Here is a 15,774-nt window from a genome sequence, read left to right as displayed (position 1 = left end):
TGATGATCTCAGGGAGATGGCCCCCTTCCTGCCAGTCTGGAAATTTGCAAACCAAACTGCTTTCTGAGAGTTGTTTTGTGAGTCCCAGATGCAGAATCCACATGAAGGAATCCCTGTTTATCCCTTACTGGCCCACCAGGCCCACAGCTCCTTCGTCCTTCCACCTCCAACTACTGCCTCCCCATGGAATCAGAAGTGGAGTCCAGTATGAGAATATAAGTGTTTCCACCATCTGGAGATGGGGAATTGCTGGCCCTCTCCTGCATCCTACAGAGACTGACTGTGCAGCTGTTTTACTTGGTTCTCACAGGGCTGCTCACATTCCCTGATAGTTTTTACTTTACTTGCACCAGCTTCCAATTCCTGAGAAACTTTTACCCTGCCTGCTTTGGACCCTTGCAGAGCACAGCCAGTGGTTTCACACTCAGGCAGGTCCTGGCCATCAGGAGCTGAAACAAACTTCTCCCCAGGCAAAGGGCTGCTCCGGCTCTCACAGACAAGCACCTTTCCTGTTCACTCTCCTTCACCTCACTCCCATTTTCTGCAGTCCCCACAGATGGGTCAGGAAAAGTTTCAGGGAAATTCTCTTCCTCAAGAGCTCCCCCAAACAATAACTCACCCCTGTCTGGCTCCACAGGGGCACTGCTCCCTTGAGCCACAACCAGCTCCTGGGTTTCACCTACACCCAGGATCACTTCTGGCCCATCAGGCAGATTCCCATGTAATCCCCCTCCAGGCAGACAGCCAGTACCACCGGACAGAAGGTCAGGGTCCCTTTCCTCCCTTCTGCTACCAGCTCCTTTATCTTCATCAGTCAGCGTAACTCCATTGCCCATCTGTTCTTGTGTCCTGGTGAGAGGATGACTCTGGTAGGACAGAGTCCTCTCACCCCCTCCCAGTAACACCTCAGCATCAGGCAAAGAACAAGTACCAGAATCGTCTGGTCTCTGGGATTCCCTGATGATACTAACTGGATTAGACCAAGTTAAAGCATCATCCCCCCTGAGAGACACAGAGGTAGGCCCACTTCCCATCTGGGCTTCAGCTGCCCTCAGATCCAGCTCTGGGATCTTGGCTCCATCTCGAGCCCCCACAGGCTCAGGCAAAGGATTCACTTCCCCAGAAGCAGAAGCACTTTTCTTGCACCAAGGACCAGTGTCCTTAGCAGGGATACCACTGCCCATCCCAGAGCCATTCCCTCTGTTCCAGCCCCCATGGCTGGATTCAGAGACACACCTGGAATGCTCTTTTCTGGTGGATCCTTCTCCAGCCACCCTAGGCTGGGGAATCTTCCTCAGACAATGGGCTAGTTTCCTCATTGTCACCTTTTCCAAACGCAGGCTCTGCTCTCTCCCCAGGCTGCTGCTGCTGTTCAACACAGACAGACAATGGGAGACACTCTCTCCTTTGTCCCAGCCCCCCCGGCTGGTCTCCACACACACACAGAAGGTGAAGCAGCTTCTCTCACAGACAACTTGCCATTCCCAGTGGATCAGCTGCTTTCCTGCACAGCCACACAGGCACCTTCCTCGGCCCAGGCCTGGAAAACTCTTCACAGGTCTGTCTTGGCCACTAGTAGATGATGGGTTGGAATCGCTCCTTCCCTCCTTGAGCTGTGGCAGGCCACTCGGTTCAGAGCTCCAGGCAGTGCGGGGTTCCCTGCCCCGATCCGGGCTCACCTCTGCAGGATTCTCCCCAGCCCTTAGCTCTGCCACTGCACATCCACGCTGCCTTGTCCAGCTTCTTTAATCTCGATTCGGTTTCCAGGTGCTGCCACTTCACAGCGGAGTTGCTCAGCGTGGTTGCAGGCTCTCAGGCTGATGCCCTCTGCACCCCACGATTCCTGGAAGAATCCCTTCAGTGTGCCAGGCTCCTTGCGGGTCACAAGCTGCCCGGGGTTAGGCCGTAGGCCCCTCTGCCCTCTGGGACCGACTCCAACAGACTCCCAGCAGAACCCCTTCTTCAGTGTGACACCCGCTCTCAGGGACCATGAGCACCCTGTCTTGGGAAGGACTCATTCAGCGTCAGCCTCCTCAGGGGTCACTTGTTCCTGGGGGTTGGGCTCTCGGCCCCTCCACCTTCTGGGACCGACTCCAACAGATTCCCAGGAGTAACCCCTCCTCGGGTGTGACACCCCCTCTCGAGGACCACAACCTCAGTTGCTTGGGTTCGGCCGCAGGCCCCTCCGCCTTGGGGAACTGCACCTCACTGCCCTTCAGCACACCTGGGTCTCGCAGGCCCCACTTCTTCCGGGGCCCCAGTCACTTACTGCTGGATGCTCCATCCTCGGGGTGCAGAACATCCCACTCCTGACACCAGTGTGATGGGGTTCTGGGGTCCCCAATGCTCTGCACCCTGTTTGCAGGCAGGAGAGTCTCTCACTCAGCAGGAAAACAGCGGGTTTATTAGCCGACAGGACACAGCATCGTTCAGAGGAGTCAGTACAGCAGGCAGAGACAGCCAGTCCAATCCATGTTGGGGAGAGGAGGCCCCGAGGGGCCCCCAGAGCTGGGGCCTTGCCCCCTCCTTTGTCTCTCTCTCTCTCCCAGCCCAGACTAACTGCTTCCCAAATCCCAGTTCCAATTCAAACACCTCAGGCTCCACCTCCTCCTTTGTCTGCAGTGCAAAGGTGTTACCTGGTCATCAAGGTTACCCTCAGCAGGAGCCCCACACCCTCTGTGAGCCACTCACACACACACACACATAGGTATCCCCCACTCCATCACATATGCACCAATTACAAACACCAGCAAGAGCTGCCCAGATCAGGCAGGACTCTGTCCAAATCTCTGGGGGAGCTGTTGGCTGCCGGGTTCTGATCTGTCTGGATTTCCTACGGCTCTTTGAATGATGCTGTGGAAAAGAGGCTTGTCCTGCCGCTCACCCTTGGTGTGGGGTGCCGTGGACCTGCCGTGATATTTCGCTGTTTACAAGGTTTTGTGATGGAGAAGGTCTGACCCATGAAGAAGAACAGCAAGAATCTCCTCAAGGATCTAATAGCAGACATGAACCTAGCAGAAACTGTGGAGCACGGATGTTCCGGGTGGCATGTTCTGCTTAGGAGCTGATTTCAGTCAGGCTTCTGACAGTCTCCTAGGCAGGGTAGGGATAGGAGGTCTACGTGAAATTGCTGTAAGATGGATGCAAAACAGGTTTAAACATCCTCCTCGGTAATTCTCTTGTCCCAGTTTGACAGTAAATTGATGGGTCCACCAGGAGTCTGTCCTGTGTTAGCTGCCATTCAGTATTTTTATTAATGACTTGGATACCAGAATGGAGAGTATACTTGTGAAATCTGCAGGACGCCAAGCACGAGGGGTTGCAAACACTTTGGAGGACAGGATTAGCATTCTAAACCACCCTGACAAATTGGAGACCTGGTCTGAATCAACAAGATGAAATTCAACAAGGACCAATGCAATGTACTAGGCCAAATCAACTGCCCCACTACAAAATAGATAAAAGCTGGCTAGAGGGTAGCACTGCTGAAGAGCCAGGGTTATAACAGATCACGAATTAAATATTTAATAGGAGCCAACCTGGGTGATAGAGTTGCAAAAAAATGGCAATATTCTTCTGAGTTGTTTTTGCAGGAGTGGAGCCAGTAAGACAGGGAAGGCAGTTGCCTGGTTCTGTTCAGCAGAGGTGAGACCTCCGCTGAAGTCCTATCTTCAGGGCACCGCAGTTTCAGAAAGAGGTGAGCAAATTATAAAGTCCACAGGACAGCAACAAACATGAGAGAAGGTTTAGAAAATATGCCATGTGAGAAAATATTAAGAACACTGGGGCTACGTCTACACGTGAAGCCTACATCGAAGTAGCTTATTTCGATGTAGCGACATCGAAATAGGCTATTTTGATGAGTAACATCTACATGTCCTCCAGGGCTGGCAACGTCGACGTTCAACATCGACACTGCGCAGCACCACATCAAAATAGGCGCTGTGAGGGAACGTCTACACGCCAAAGCAGCACACATCGAAATAAGGGTGCCAGGCACAGCTGCAGACAGGGTCACAGGGCGGACTCAACAGCCAGCCGCTCCCTTAAAGGGCCCCTCCCAGACACAGTTGCACTAAACAACACAAGATCCACAGAGCCGACAACTGGTTGCAGACCCTGTGCGTGCAGCATGGATCCCCAGCTGCCGCAGCAGCAGCCAGAAACCCTGGGCTAAGGGCTGCTGCCCACGGTGACCATAGAGCCCCGCAGGGGCTGGAGAGAGAGCGTCTCTCAACCCCTCAGCTGATGGCTGCCATGGCGGACCCCGCTATTTCGATGTTGCGGGACGCGGATCGGCTACACGTGCCCTACTTCGACGTTCAATTTCGAAGTAGGGTGCTATTCCCATCCCCTCATGGGGATAGCGGCTTCGACGTCTCGCCGCCTAACGTCGATGTTAACATCGAAATAGCGCCCAACACGTGTACCCATGACGGGCGCTATTTCGAAGTTAGTGCCGCTACTTCAAAGTCGCGTGCACGTGTAGACACGGCTTGGGCATGTTTAATCTTGAGAAAAAAGCAGACTGGTGGGAGGTAAACCTGAATGCGGTCTTCGAAGAAGGTGAGGGCAGCTATAAAGAGGACAATAGTAACCTGATCCCCAAATCTGCTGAAGGCAGAACAAGGAGGAGTCGCCTTAATACGCAGTCACGGTTTAGGTTCGATGTCAGGAAAACTTTCCAGCAAGGATACTCAAGCTCTGAACAGGCTGACAGGGGAGGCTGGCGTTTCCCATTCTTCGGAGGCTGTTAGGAAGAGGTTCGACCAACATCTGCCGGGGAGGTCTAGGTTTCCTCGGCCCTGCCTCGGCGCAAGTCGCTGGGCGAGATGGCCTCTTGAGGTCTCTTCCAACTGCAGTTTTCCATAAGTCTATGAGTCTCCATGAGATGTGCTGGCTGCAGCTTCCCCCGCTTCCCTGCCCTGTAGCCACAGCAGCCATCTCCAGCAATAGCCACTCTTCATCAAATGCTCCCACCATTAACCTGCTAGGTTTGGGCATGAAGGAGCATCACACTGGAGTCGATCTCCTCTATAACAGCAGAGGAAATGGTTTTGGAGTATAAATATCATGTCAGATATAACCCAGCAACTGTACCCTGATAAAGACTCATCCATGTATTTGGGCATAAGCTTTCATGGGCAGGAACCCCATACCTCAGATACCCAAATAAATGTCTTAGTCCTTAATGCACCATAGGGCTCCTCATTGTTTCTGCTGAAACAGACTAACACAGAGCCTTGTCACCAAATCCAAGGGTTGCTGAAATGTTAATCTTTGAGGGGCTTTTAGACAAGACCTTTTAAACAGAGGGGCTGGGGCTGGAAAGAGCTCACATCATGCATTTTTTTCCCCTCTGTCCTTGGCCAAAGTTTCCCACTGCACCCTCTGGCGGCCAGCTATCTGCCAGGGACAGCTGCGTTTCAGTGCCATGTGTGTAGTCTGCAAAAGTCAGGGAGTGAGTCAGTGGCAGAAGTTGGAGGAGACTCCAGGAGTCCTGACTCCCAGTGCCCTGTGCTCTGACCACTAGACACCACTCCCAGAGCCCAGAAGAACTGACTCCCAATCACTTGCTCTGACCATTAGCTGGGAAGAGAATTCATGAGTCCCGCCTGCCACCAGGGTCCACCAGAAGACTGTCAGTGGGGGAAGCAGGAATGGAACCCAGCTCTCCTGATGTGCGTGGCTGAGGTTGTACACATGACCACTATTCTCCCCAAAGACACTGTCACTGTTATTAGAAGGTCCATTCCTCAGGGCAAACAGCCCCACTCTCTCTCTCTACTGGCACAGCAGGAAAAGCCTCTATATCTTTTCATGCAATTCCAGTTATAAGCCATCTTTGCTGCCATGTGTTTCCCTGAAAATAATGCTGGGATCAAGTAATCCAAGCATTACATGGAGGGCCTAATCAAACTCTCACTGAAGGTGAAAAGACTCTTATTGACGTCAAGTTCTGAGCTATCTAGAAAAACTAGATGTGCACAAGTCCATGGGTCTGGATTTAACGCACCCCAGGGTACTGAGGGAATTGGCAGAGGTCATTGCTGCACCTTTGGCCATTATCATTGAAGACTCTTGGAGATTGGGGGAGATACCGGATGACTGGAAGAAGGCAAACGTAGTGCCATCTTTAAAAAAAGGAAAGAAGGACAATCCAGGGAACCATAGACCCATCAGCCTTACCTCAGTCCCTGGGAAAATAATGGAGGGAATCCTCAAGGAATCCATTTTGAAGCACTTGGAAGAGGGGAAAGTGATCAAAAGTAGCCAACATGGATTCACCAGGGGCAAGTCCTGCCTGACCAATCTGATTAGCTTCTATGATGAGGTAACAAGCTCTGTGGACATGGGGAAGTCAGTGGATGTGATATACCTTGGCTTCAGCAAGGCTTTTGATATGGTCTCCCACAACATTCTTGTCCATAAGTTAAGGAAATATGGATTGGATCCTTGGGCTATAAGATGGATAGAAAGCTGGCTTGATGGTCGGGCCCAACGGGTAGTGGTCAATGGCTCAATATCTGGATGGCGGTCTGTTTCAAGCAGAGTGCCGCAAGGCTCGGTTCTGGGGCCGGTGTTATTCAACATCTTTATTAATGACCTGGATGAGGGACTGGGTTGCACCGTCAGCAAGTTTGCGGATGACACAAAACTAGGGGGAGAGGTAGATAAGTTGGAGGGTAGAGAGAGAATCCAGAGGGACCTGGATAAATTGGAGGACTGGGCCAAAAGAAATCGGATGCAGTTCAGTAAGGAGAAGTGTAGAGTCCTGCACCTGGGGCGGAAGAATCCCAAACGTTGTTACAGGCTGGGGACTGACTGGCTCAGCAGCAGTGCGATGGAAAGGGACTTAGGGGTTATGGTGGATGAAAGGCTGGATATGAGTAAACAGTGTGCCCTTGTAGTCAAGAAAGCTAATGGCATACTGGGGTGCATTAGGAGGAGCATTTCGAGCAGATCTAGGCTACGTCTACATGTGAAGCCAACATCGAAATAGCTTATTTCGATGAATAATGTCTACACGTCCTCCAAGGCTGGCAACGTCGATGTTCAACTTCGACGTTGCGCGGCACCACATCGAAATAGGCGCTGCGAGGGTACGTCTACACGCCAAAGTAGCACACATCGAAATAAGGGTGCCAGGCACAGCTGCAGACAGGGTCACAGGGCGGACTCAACAGCCAGCCGCTCCCTTAAAGGGCCCCTCCCAGACACAGTTGCACTAAACAACACAAGATCCACAGAGCTGACAACTGGTTGCAGACCCTGTGCCTGCAGCATGGATCCCCAGCTGCCGCAGAAGCAGCCAGAAGCCCTGGGCTAAGGGCTGCTGCCCACGGTGACCATAGAGCCCCGCAGGGGCTGGAGAGAGAGCATCTCTCAACCCCCCAGCTGATGGCCGCCATGGAGGACCCAGCAATTTCGACGTTGCGGGACGCGGATCGTCTACACGGTCCCTACTTCGACGTTGAACGTCGAAGTAGGGCGCTATTCCGATCCCCTCATGAGGTTAGCGACTTCAACGTCTCGCCGCCTAACGTCGAAGTTAACTTCGAAATAGCGCCCAACGCGTGTAGCCGCGACGGGCGCTATTTCGAAGTTAGTGCCGCTACTTCGAAGTAGCGTGCACGTGTAGACACAGCTCTAGTGAAATAGTTATTCCTCTTTATTCGGCACTGGTGAGGCCACATCTGGAATACTGTGTCCAGTTTTGAGCCCCCCAGTATAAAAAGGATGTGGATTTGCTAGAGCAGGTTCAACGAAGGGCAACAAAAATGATTAAGGGTCTGGAGCACAAGACCTATGAGGATAGGCTGAGGGATTTGGGCTTGTTTAGTTTACAGAAGAGAAGACTTAAAGGTGATTTAATAGCAGCCTTCAACTTCCTGAAGGGGAGCTCTAAAAAGGAGGGTGAGAAACTGTCCTCAGTGGTGTCAGATGGCAGAACAAGGAATAATGGTCAGAAGTTGAAGAGGGAAAGGTGTAGGTTAGATATTAGGAAAAACTACTTCACCAGGTGGGTGGTGAAGCATTGGAATGTGTTGCCTAGAAAGCTGGTGGATTCTCCATCCCTTGAGGTTTTTAAGTCCCAGCTGGACAAGGTCCTGGCTGGGATGACTTAGTAGGGGTTGATCCTGCTTGAAGCAGGGGGCTGGACTAGATGACCTCCTGAGGTCCCTTCCAGCCCTACAATTCTGTGATTCTATGACATTTGGGTCTGGCCCAGTATGACCAGGAATAAGTACATCCTCTAGCAAGGAGTTCCACAGGTTGACTGTGCACTGGGTGAAGAAATACTTCCTTCAGTTTGTTTTAAACCTGATACCAATTAATTTCATTTGGTGACCCCTAGTTCTTATGTTAAATTAATTAAATAAATTAGATTAATTGAGCCCAATGAGACTAGTTACCACCTAAGTCCTAGGGCTGCATTCAGACTTGGAATAAGACAGGGTAGTTCTGATGACCTCTAATCCTGACTCCGATGTGGCCATAAATGACGGCATAAATTACGCAAGGTATAAAGTGAGTGGAGAATGGGGTGTCAGTCCCTCTGGCATTCAGTGGGCATGCAAAGCATCTGTCAATTATATACACCAGCGGGTAAGTCAGATTAGTTCAAAGGAGGCAGAACTCACCCAGAGCAGCTGTGAAGCCCTGTGAAGAACAGAGGGTGCTGTGCAAAACGCATGACAATTACACGTCAAAGAGGCCGAAGGCCTGGGGAAGTAGCAGGAAAAGCAAATCACAGGTAGGGGAAACAGGTTGGCAGCGCCTCTTTCATCTTCCATCCTCCTGTGATTTGTTTGTCCTACTTCATGTCTCCTTACACCAGCTAAGTGAAATCCTGCTCCCATGTCAGACGATGCGCAGGCGCCGGAACCGGGGTGCTTCTGAGCCCTCTGGCCTGAAGTGGTTTCTGTCATTAATAGGACTTACCATTTGGTTCCATGGCTCTCAGCACCCCCACTACACAAATTGTTCCAGCGCTCCACATGGATGTCAATGAAGCCCAGATCTGACCCACTTCCGCTCGTTCTTCAGACAATGCAATGCCATTTAAAGCACTTCATAATGTGGGCTCTGATCTCACTAGGCAATAAGCTTCCTCCGCACACGCTGGATTAACTGACCTGAATGATCCTCTCCCCTCTCTAACGTCTTCTCTCCGTTCAGATGGATAGCATCAAAAGCACTGTTATTCCCCTGAGGCAGCACAACCAGGTGCCCCTCATGCAGTCCAGTCTGATATTCCATGTGCTTTTACTTGAGCAGTTTCAAAGGAGTTACTCCAGCTTTGCGCTGGTCACAGGGAAAAGCAGGTCAGATCCTGGGGTTAGTTAACTCTAGAGGTGTGAATGAGCTCAACCTGCAGTTAGGCGGCTGCACCAGTAAGTGTATTCTGGGGACAGTTTAATACAGAGACATTGTGAGTTGCAAGGGTGCCAAGCACAAGAGGTTGCAGTGGAAAACCGTGAAAGAGCACAGGGCTTGGGGCGTTCTGACCATCGCTTACCTGCTGGGGCACTTGAACACCTGTTAGCTGGAGGGGGGATACCGATGGTGGCTTAGCCTGCATGCTGGCTTGAACCAACAGCCTCTGTCAAACAAAACACCCAGAGTTTAAGAGGAAGCACGCATGATGACGACCACAGCCCTCAGAGGCTCTGACTATCAGCAGACCCTGGCAGCAGCGGGTGTCAATACACTTAGCAAAGGGGATGAAGTATCAGCCTTGTTTGGTCCTAAGGCACACAGCAAGGAGAGATCTGCCCGTGTTCATACCATAACTTAGTGACAGAGCTAGGAATAGAACCCAGAAGTCCTGAATTCTGGTCCTCTCCACCCAATCCCCATTTTAACTCGTAGATGCACTCCACTCCCAGCCCCCTGCTCTAATCATTAGACCCAACTCCCCACTCCTCAATGTGGAACAAAAACCCAGAAATACAGACGTCCAGCCTGACCTAGAGCACGAGAGGTGAAACAGCTGCGTATTTGTGAGGCACAGAAGCAACAAACAAACCCAATGAGCACAAATCTACCTGGACTTATGCCCCCTGTAACAAGTCCAACAGCACCCACCTGCCAGCCAGGAAGATCACCTGCTTCTCCACCTACCTGCTGAGTGGCCTGGACTTGCTGCACCACCTGTGTTGGCACCCCAGATTGTGTCGCCGTCGAACCTGGGCTGGACTCAGAGACGGAGTCACTGGGCCTCATGGCGCCTTCTGAGTTTTGGAAGAGAAGAAGAATAGCTCCCATTAAAAGTCCTAGGATGGCAATTCAGAAAAACCATGCAAATCCCTCCTGTCTATTTCAAGGGAGATGCAAAGAGCCAGTAGGGACTAGTGAACTGAGCACAGAACTGGTGTTGGTCTATGCGGGCTCCTAATCACAGCACTGGGAGCCCCCAAAGTTGGGAATAGAAACCAGGAGTCCTGACTCCCAATCCTGTGCCACAGTAGCTTCAGCCCCATGTGTTGAATGAAGCTCTCTGCCCCAGGCATAAGTCTGCTGATTGCTATGCAGCACCCGGTGTGAGTTTCAGCCTCTGTTTCTAACAGAAAGACACAACCAGCAATTTGCATCTACTGAAAGCTAGTGAGAACACTGGTGACTGAGGTCTCTGATACAGCCTGCCTGTGTGAGGGACCCTTGATGCAAAGACATTCCCTGCGGAGCAAGCCAGATACTTACGATCACAAGGAGCTGTACAGAGACAATCATAATACATGGTGCAGTGGGCACAGTGTGTTTGTGTTGGCGCCCCTGCCTTGCGAGACAGGTAATAAAAGACCCAAGGCTTTTATAACCTGGAACCTTGGCCAGCTAATCCCTGCCAGTTCTCACCAAAGCTCCTGTAAGGCTGGTTTAGAATAAACATCCCTATCCTAGTAGGTGCAATCCCAACCCTCTGATCCTTCCAGGAAGGAGTAGGGGAGCTCATCTGGGGCCGATTCTAATCAAGAGGCAGGAGATCATGTTTCATGGGTGTCTCATTTGACATTATCAGCAGAAGAGGAGGAAAAAAATAGCTTAGCGACCTTCCAGGATGGTGAGTTAGTCTGTTTCCTTCGGGCGCCTGAACAAATCAATGTTAATGATCAATTTAACAGCTTGGGAACCCCGGGAGACAGGCCTGGCTAAGCTGGAGGTCCTTTTCCCACTTTACCAGCTGAGTCCATGGACGAGCAGACATGGATTTTCAGGAGGCTTTTGTGTGGTGGGTCACACAGGTCAGGTGCTCTGACATTTAATGACCATTTGACCAGGTCCTTTACATCAATTATGTGCAGAGTAACTGGCTCTTATCTGTGTTGGTTACTTTGCACTCCACAGAATCAGAGACCTTAAGGGTGGGAAAAGGTCTTAGCCCAGCCAGGCCGGATTCCTGCAATCCACTTTTCACAGGAGAAGCTGTCTTGTTGGACTCATACCGACTTCAATGATCAGGCCAGCACCTTCCTTTCCTTACCCAGGCTTGGAGAGTGTGTATTATGATCAGTCAGGTGAAACTGTGTCAATCCCCCTGTGAAAATCCAATTCCACTAGCTCCCCCATACTGTCGTGCAACACAATGCCTTGTCATCACACTAGATCATTAAAAAGGAGGTGCAATAGCCCACAGGATAGGGACATTTCCCAGCTCTGATACTGCTCTACAGGACAACCTTGGGCGAGTCACTGCACCGCTCTGTGCCTCAGTTTTCCCATCTGTAAAGTAGGGATAGTGACAGCAAGCTGCTTTATAAAACGCTACGTGATCTACTGGTGCAAAGCTCTAGATAAAAAGAAGGGATGGTTCTTCTAATTTTGTTAAAAATCCCGTCCCATGCTCCGTAAAATGTTTTGGCCAAAATTCCCACGCTCCCCACTATTCAAAAGGTGACTGCAACCTTCTGCCCCAGAGGTAGGTGTATTTCAGTGGGTCTATGCGTAGGTGTATAAGTTGGGGTCAGAGACCTTAGAGAAACATAATATTACAGGTTGAACCTCTCATCTGGCACCCTCGGGACCTGACCAGTGCCGGACAAGAGAATTTGCTGGAGCATGGGAGGTCAATATTGTCTAGCACGTTACCAACACTTCCGCTGCTGACTGGGCTCTTAGAAGACATTTAGGGGTAAATTACAGCTAAATAACAGAAGAGAACACAGAGAGCCAGGACTGGGGGCTGGAAACAAACTTTATGGGACCACGGGAAACTTGGCCACAACCAGTAAGTGGTTGTCCAGCTAACTAGAATCACGCTGGCTTTTGGATGTTGCCAGACGACAGAGTTCTGGATTAGAGAGATTCAGCCTGTATTAGAATATTCCTTCTCTTTAAATTCTGCCTCTAAACCACAGCAGCCACTGACACTATTGCACTTTAAGTTGACAAAGTATTTCTCAGATCTGAGTTGAGCCTCACAACTACCCAGCAAGGTACACGACTGTAAATATTATTCTCTCTGCTTTGCAGGTGGGGAGATGAACTTTGAGAAACCTATCTCCCATTGATCTCCAGCTGCCTAAGTAACTTTTGCAAAGGCAAGCCAGCTCCTGTGCAGTGTGCAAATATACCAGTGCCCATTTCAATTAGATTAAGTGGGAGATGAAAGGAGAAAGAAAATCAACCCCTAAACAAGTTCTTAGGTGGTAAGATCTTTGCTCAGCCGTGCATCAGCTCACTCCCACCCTCTCCTCCTTCACCTAAAGGCCAGATGGTCAGCAAACCTTTCATTATTATTGCTTTCCTTCCCTCTCTCTCTTTTTTCAATGCAGCAGAGCGTGGGTTCCTGGGATTACAAGGCATTCTGTGTTATTAGAATCGTTTCCACTTCTACGCTGGTGGGGAGAGAGAGCCCAAGAGAGGCTTGTCAGACTGCACCAGGGTCAGTGTTACTGACTTAAGGACCAAATCTCAACCAGCATCAGTGGCTGTTGGCAGAGGCTGAGCACCTCTCGGAATCTGGCTGAGTGCCTCCCTCTGGACATGCCGCTGTTCACTTTACTTATGGCGCTGGAGAAAGCTGCACCTGGAGTGCCTTAATGGCTTCCCAGGAGCTGGGAGCAATGCCCAAGAGAGGCACGCTGCTTCCTTCACAATGCAGCAGATTGGGGAATTAGACAGCTGCTCCCCCAAGACCAGCCTCAGGGGCTTTCACGTCTGCAGCTCTGAGCTGAGTCAGTGGGAAATGATTTCGAAAAGCGTACAGGAGACTGAAGTCTAACTAACTAGCTGCCTAGGCATCAGCCCTTACCAGGGTGCCCTCTAATTTTGTTATGTGCACCAAGGCATGTGCAGATGTGTATCGCCAATAGAAACACCACTGTCGGCTGCGAGTGCCCTGCAAATCGGCCGGGTGGCACACTAATCTCTCTTGGGCTGACACCCAAGCACTTACAGGGCATGCTGCCCCTTACCCTTCCCTTCCTGCCAGCCAGACACTCGATACTGGGCCTGATTTCCAAAGGTAATGGCACCCGCAGCTCCGGCAGAAGTCAACAAGCTGCTTCAATTGACATTTGGTGTGGATCTGGGTCTTTATGCCAGTGAATTAGAAAGAATAAGATTCATGGCATGCCCTGCTTCTCCCTAGGATTACAAACAGAAGGGTCAATCTATTATGAGATGGTCCACATGAGGGAAGATCTGCACTACTTCACTCTCCCCTTTGAGGATCACAATGGATTTTCTCTGACCAAAATCCAAGCCAGCTGTCAAACCTAGCACTGCAGACGGCTCCTAGTGGAACTGAAGAGGAGGGGAGGGAAGTGCTGGGGAAAGTAAAAGATAAACTCCAGCTTTGGTGGCAGGTGGATGTCTTCAGACTTTACAGGAAGTGCCTCAGGAGCTAGAAACTGATCCCCAGCAGCTTCTCCAATTCAACTTTCCACTGCTAGGAAAATATAATCTCATTAAAACTCCCAACCAGAACATGAATCAAAAGGCTCAAGAGATTTCTCAGCAGCTTTGGTGGAGCATGATTATTATCTCAAGCTATCCAGGTTTCTTTGGATGATATTTCATGCTACTCTGCAACACATGACTGAAGTCAGTGGGAATATTATCCTACTGTTTTCCTTGTCTGCCCTCAGCTACTTAGTAACAATCTTCCTTTACATGGGAAACCAACTGCTCCTCATCTGTGGATGTTTAGCTCCAGATGGGATGGCTGGTTGGGTCTAAGTCAGTTAACTGGAAGTGGCCTCTGGTAAGCCATCTCTCTGTTGCTTACTCAAACCCTGCCCTGCATCCCAATAATGTGCTAGAATAAGGATTTCCTAAGCATGGTCTGATAGGACAAAGGACCTTCATGCACCTATCTTCTGAAACAAACTACAGCAGAGGCCAGAACCTATGGAAAGAGTTCAGTCCCTAATGGCTTAACAAATGGGCAAGGACTCAAACATTTCTGCTTACTCACCTTTCATCCACTCCAGTGATGAATTAAAGGATTGGAAAATTCTGCCTCGCAGGGACAGATTAAAGGCGCTCCATCTATTTAAGTGAACCAAGAAAAAACTAAGGGGTGATTCAACTACCGTCTGCAAGTACCTACATCAGGAACGAAACTTTGATCATGGGCTTTGCAAACCAGCAATCAAAGGTTGCAGAAGTTCGGACAGCTGGAAGCTAGATAAAGCCAACCTAGACCACCTAGACTAAAGCACACATTTTTAATAGTCAGGGTAATTAACCACTGGAATAAATTCTCCATCACCAAATCCAGAAGGGTTGTCTTCCAAAAAAATGTGTTGTAGCTCCAATAGGAATTTATTCAGGGAAGTCCCATAGCCTGTGTTACACAGGAGGTCAGTCTAAACTACCACAACAGTCTCTTCTGGCATAATCTAAGAAACCTAGACAGACTAGAACTAGACCAATAAATAACATGGTTACAACAGCGCACAGTTATAGTGACAGACAGTTACCACAACGACTAACCTATGCTTTTATTGCTCCTTGTTCCCATTAGACCTCCAGAGAAAACCTAGTGTGGAGAGGACAAACTGGATTCAGTTCCAACTCGGGCATCTCTAGCGGAATACACCACATTCCAAACACAGATCTGAATTGATGATGCGTAAGCTGGAAAGAACCTGGCTCAATGCCTCAACTGCAGGGGGATCTCGCAACCTGGTGGCATGAAATAACTATCTTTTCTACTTGAAAAGAGGCTACGTTTGCATCCAAGAGATGATACAGGAGGAATCACTTGTAGAGGTTCTCAGGGGCAACAGGGCGGGGGGACAAGTCCTTCTCTTGCTGGAAGCCTCTTGATGTGAGTTCAGTTCACACAGGAGAGTCAGCTCTCCAGAATTTGGTAAGCTCCAGATCAAGGCCTCTCTTTTACCTGAGCCTTTTCCACAGCTTGGATTTACATTAAAGCACGAGTTCTGTTCTGAAGTGTGAGCATTGCCCCTTCTTATCTCTCAGACCTTGGCCCTGGGAGGATCTACCAACTGACTGTAGAGGTAACAGTCAGATTTGGCTGATTCTCACTCCTGTTAATCGTGCAGCACAAACCCAGCTCTGGGAATGTTAGGCAGAGATTCTTGTGGCTCATCCATCCTCAAAAGGATTCAATTCTAAGATGGTTACAAAGGCAATGCAGCTGCACAGCTGTTGCTAAGGGTAGTTTGCCCCCAGAACCATATTACCGATGTTGATCCAGGGGATGGCAAGAGGCCTATATGACAGGCAAATCAGGAAGAGAGGAAGAATGGTTTCAGTATTTCAGGCACCAGTGTGGGATTTGGAAGACTCAATTCAATT

General features: G+C 50.0%; 1 protein-coding gene across 5 annotated transcripts in view; it reads right to left on the bottom strand.

Moving 5' to 3' along the window:
• RFX1 (regulatory factor X1) overlaps positions 1-15,774 on the bottom strand; it is a 59,968-nt gene that overhangs the window by 31,298 nt on the left and 12,896 nt on the right. For 4 of the 5 annotated variants that reach the window (XM_074979478.1, XM_074979477.1, XM_074979474.1 and 1 more), the window contains exons 3-4: positions 10,129-10,238; positions 9,524-9,607 (exon numbers count right to left, since the gene is read on the bottom strand). In XM_074979478.1, the coding sequence (XP_074835579.1) occupies positions 9,524-9,607; positions 10,129-10,238 (194 nt within the window). The remainder of the gene's footprint in view (positions 1-9,523; positions 9,608-10,128; positions 10,239-15,774) is intronic. The other variant, XM_074979475.1, reaches the window with a different exon arrangement.

The sequence above is a fragment of the Carettochelys insculpta genome, chromosome 29 (genome assembly GCF_033958435.1).
Source record: "Carettochelys insculpta isolate YL-2023 chromosome 29, ASM3395843v1, whole genome shotgun sequence".
Classification (NCBI taxonomy): Eukaryota; Metazoa; Chordata; order Testudines; family Carettochelyidae; genus Carettochelys; species Carettochelys insculpta.
Note: the sequence above shows the minus strand (reverse complement) of the source record. Positions and strands in the feature narration are given on the sequence as shown.